Source organism: Dipodomys spectabilis, unplaced genomic scaffold, assembly GCF_019054845.1.
Source record: "Dipodomys spectabilis isolate Male_0828 unplaced genomic scaffold, ASM1905484v1 ptg000234l, whole genome shotgun sequence".
In the NCBI taxonomy this organism is placed as follows: Eukaryota; Metazoa; Chordata; class Mammalia; order Rodentia; family Heteromyidae; genus Dipodomys; species Dipodomys spectabilis.
In genome coordinates this window covers 19031181-19035995 of record NW_024870911.1, presented here as the reverse complement: position 1 = coordinate 19035995, position 4815 = coordinate 19031181, and the positions used below count along the sequence as shown (strand labels likewise).

At 41.7% G+C, this 4815-nt stretch overlaps 1 protein-coding gene across 1 annotated transcript; it reads right to left on the bottom strand.

Moving 5' to 3' along the window:
• Nucleotides 1-1380: 1380 nt before the first annotated feature.
• On the bottom strand, nt 1381-2343 carry LOC122124320 (olfactory receptor 10C1). The gene has a single exon (XM_042699047.1). It carries the CDS (start codon nt 2341-2343, stop codon nt 1381-1383), a length of 963 nt encoding a protein of 320 aa, XP_042554981.1.
• Nucleotides 2344-4815: the final 2472 nt, after the last annotated feature.

Below are 4815 nucleotides of genomic sequence, written 5' to 3'. Positions count from 1 at the left end.
GGACTTAAGAAACAAAGAACTCCCACTCATCTGGTTGAACCACTACTAAATATCCCCATGCTGCTGATTACATATATGGTATATAACATGTGAACACCGTTATATATTACAGACTGTGATAGACAATTTGCTCCAGGAAAGTTAGAATGAACTTGTGACTTTAAATGAGCATCATTATTCCACAATACTGTGAATTTCCAGAAATTATGTAATCACTTAATCACAATCAAAAAAAAAAAAAAAAAAGAACCTCGGGGAAGGGAGGGAGGGAGGGGATGGTAGGGGGAAAACAATGGAGGGGGTAACAATGTTCAAGAGGAAGTGTACTCATTACCTCACTCATGCAACTGTAACCCTCTGTGTAGTATCTTTACAAAAAAAAAAATGTTTGTGTAAAATACAGACATAGTTCTGGACTTTGGGAATTGGCATTTTACTTGCCTTCAAGTCTGAACATAAAAAATATTTTATATAAATATTCCTATTCCATATTAAAACCAATAAATACCTACAGTTCTTCCTCTTTTAATAATTCAAATGCAAGTCTACAAAATACTTCTTCATAGTAAACTTCTAGCTTATATTGACAGTATTATGTCTAGTATCGCTCTGATTTTTCTTGCCTTTTCTGTGGTCCAAATCCAGACACTTTCCAGCTGCCAAAATCCCACGCCCTGTCCCTGAGGGTGTTTTTGTAAGTCGGTTACAGTCCATAGCAGAGACAAGAGCATCAGGGTAACCCTCCCTAAGACTAAGTAATACTTCCTCTATCTGCACAGCAATCTGGATCTCGAGGACAAAGAGTTTTAAGATAGTCATTTAGAAAAGTTTATTTTTCTGCTCCAGTCCTGGGACTTGAACTCCAGGTCTGGGTGCTGTCCCTTAGCTTATTTGTTCAAGGCTGGTGCTTTACCACTTGACCCACAGCTTGCTCTACTTCTGGCTTTTTCTTATGGTGATTAACTGGAGATAAGAATCCCAAGAACATTCCTACCTGGTCTGACTTCCAATCCTCAGATCTCAGCCTCCTGAGTAGGTAAAATTAGTAGCCTGAGCCACCAACAGCTGGCCAAAAGATCAGTTTTTTAAAACTATGATTAGTATTTTATAAGCTTTAAGGAGTTGTACAAAGGCGTTACCAAGCAAAACAATTTATGAATACATCTTGATCCATGTCACCAAATGGTCTCATGACCATTGATGCTTGATAAACATAGTACAAAGAGCGGAGGATCCTACTTACTACCTTAGTCCCCTTTGCTTGCCCACACTGAGAAATACAGATCAAATCCAAAGAGACCTGCTGCAACAGGTCTTAAAAGAAGAGTGGTCACAAAATCTTGAGTGACTTCACCTTGAGTTTGTGCTACTGGTGCTGGATTAGGCCATTTGTCTCATTCGATTTTTGTGGGTTATCCTTAGAAAGGCTTCCTTTACTTCCTTGTTCCTCAGTGTGTAGATAACAGGATTCAGAGCCGGTGTGACCACCGTGTACATGAGCGCAGTAGCCTTGTCCGTGTCTGGCGTGTGTGCGCTCTTGGGTTGAAGGTAGGTGAACAGGGCAGTACCATAGAACAGGGAAACGACCAGGATATGCGAGGAACACGTGGAGAAAGCTTTGCGTCTGCCGGCTGCGGAGGGGATTCTCAGGATGGTCACGAGAATACGCACGTAGGAGCACAGAATCAGCAGGCAGGGGCTCATGATAAAGATGAGGGAAACAGCAAACAACACGATCTCGTTGTAAGAGGTATCTACACAGGCCAGTTTAACGACAGGCATGATGTCACAGAAGAAGTGCTGAATGGTACCCGGCCCACAGAACGGCAGGGTGAAGATCCAGGTCGTCTGCACCGACTCCACCAGCACTCCCGTGATCCAAGATGCTGCTGCCAAATTCAAGCGGACGCGAGGACCCATCAGGAGTGTGTAATGCAATGGGTAACAAATGGCTACAAAGCGATCGTAAGCCATGGCTGCCAGCAGGCAGCATTCCGTCAGCCCCAAGATGGTAAAGACATACATCTGGGCTGCACAGCATCTCACACTTATGGTCTTGGGCTCTACCAGCAGGTGGACCAGCATCTGAGGCACCACACTGGTGATGTAGCACATCTCCAGAAAGGAGAGGTTCACCAGGAAGAAGTACATGGGCGAGTGCAGGGAAGGGGAGACCCAGATCAGACCGATGATGAGCAGGTTTCCTCCCACCGTAAATAAGTAGACAACCAAGAATACAGCAAAAAGGACCGACTGGAACTCTTCCAGAGAAGAAAAAGCCACAAGTGTGAATGTAATGCAGAGAGACTGGTTTTCACTCAGCCCAGGTTCAGAGACAGACATCTATGAGCACAGAGAAGGCAGACAGTGACTTAATCTAACACAAGCATCTGGTAAACCTCAGCAACCCAGCGACCCTAGACTCTGTTCTGAGATGAGAACCCAGACATCTGGATTCCTCTGCTATGTCTTTCTGCATGACCACCCAGGTAAAGTGGATGTGTACTTTTTTTTTTTTTTTTTTTTGTCGGTCGTGGGACTTGAACTCTGGGCCTGGGCGTTGTCCCTCAGCTCTTCAACTCAAGGCGAGCGCTCTACCACTTGAGCTACAGCGCCACTGGATGTGTACTTTTGCTTCATTTTCCTCCCACTCACCTTGTTTGGTTTTCAAGAAATTCATAGAGAACAATTTATTTCCTATTATAATTTTCATTTTATAGATCACCTAATTCTATAAGAAGATGCTTTGTGTAATTAAGATGAAGGCATAATGATCATAGTCATATAAAATACAAATGCTAAAAATAAAGTATGCGAGTATCCTGTTCTGATCCTCTAAACTTGACTTCCTACCTCAAAGTGATACTATTTCCAGCCTTTTATCTGTAGACTTTTCATACATTTTTTTTTACTCACTTTGCTTTGAATAGAATGAGCAATTAATTAGGCAACCAAGATCCAATGAAACAAAAGCAGATGAATCTCCTTTTTACAACCTTAATGCACTTTCCCAGGTAATAAGGATTCAGAGGACACAACTAGGGTCACAAGATAGGTAAACACTCTCTTACCTGTTGATCTTCCAGCCTTCCTTTAATTCCAAAATGCTGGCAAGATGACAGGCCACAGGGATTACATCCTCTGCCTGGTGTCATTATGTTAGTCTCAAGACGATTGTGTTCAAAAACAACAGCAGCAATGAATGTTCTGTGTGCAATGTGGTTTTGGATTTTTTAATATTGCCAGAGGTAATCCATTACTGTCCATTATATCAGTAACATTTCACTCAACTAAGTTTTAAATTGATACCTACTGTACAACTGTAATACTCACTGAACTGTGTAGATGTTTGCCATAAATATGGATGTTTGAATCTTTAAAAAGAGGTTACTAGCTGGACACTGGTGGCTAGTGCCTGTAAATCCTAACCACTCAGGAGGCTGTGATCTGAGGATCAAGATTTGAACTTAGCCTGGGAAAGTCCATGAGACTCTTATCCCCAACTAACCACTTAAAAAAAAGCCAGATGTGAAGCTGGGGCTCAAGTGATAGAGCACTATCATTGAATAAAGAAGCTCAGGGATGGTGTCCAGGTCCTGAGTTCAAGGCCAAGTAACAACACACACACACACACACACACACACACACACACACACACACACACACACACAAAAAAAAAAAAACTATGGTAATCTTTTTGGACAGTGACCACTCAGGCCTTTGTAACATAACTGGGCACACATCAAAACACATGTAGGTAGGCTCCATAATTCCACAGGTTCACATCATTCATTTATGATTTAATTATTTAGTGGCATGAAAAGAGTATGCCCAGTCAGGAAATAATAAGTTGTTAAAAGGCACTAGTGAAACCAAATTTATTGTACTGTCCTCAGAAATGAAAACCTATTCATTCATCAAAACATCTTTACTTATTACTATGAGGCCAGTTTTCTAAATTCATGGGAATAAGGAGGAAAAGAGGAAAATGGAGGCTGAGAGCTCAAATCTGATGCTACTGCTTCATACAGAGCTGGCTTTTCTTCTCTTCTGCAACCAGTCACCAGTGCAACACTTCAAAACAAGTGATGTGCTGCTTCCAAAGTCCAAATAGGCCCACGAGGCATGACACGCCTTGATGCAGTAGTTTTATAATCAGTTTTTAGAGGTTGGTGCAGCTCTGTGGTTTCCATTTGAACTTTCACAGGGTTTGAGGGCCTAATGTTAGTTGGGCCTGAATTTAAACTTCACTGACTACTTGACTTCCCTAGGTTCCTACTGCACCTTGAAAGCCATATGATATTTCGGATTTCCTCCATCTAGTGCCAATATAGCGTCAGTGTCCAGTAGACCACAAAGGCCTGCTTATTTCAGCATTTCCATTTTTTTAATGAACAAATTCCCTGGTAAATGATTTAGGTTCTTTTAGGGAAGTATGGAAGAAGGATTAACAATACACGTTATGACAGTGGACTGAGATCCTGTTTTCCCTTTTATCCAGGAGCTCTGAGTTTACAAGCTGACTTGGTTACTAGAACTTCTAACCCTAAAACTTAGCTCTTAGTCCAAATGCTTGCCTATATTAAGGGGGGAAAACTGTGTGTGTGTGTGTGTGTAAAATAAATTAAAGTTTTGTTCAAAACTAGAAAAGTACAATTCTTACTCATCTTGCCTTGGCCATAGCAGTGTTACGGATGAAGCAAAAGCCAGGAAATACACATAAGTACGTTTAGCTATGTACCTCAGTTAGAGGAACTTGAGGATGGCTTTTCCCTTGGGAGAAGAGTTCCAGGACTCTTGAGATCAGCTTGTTTT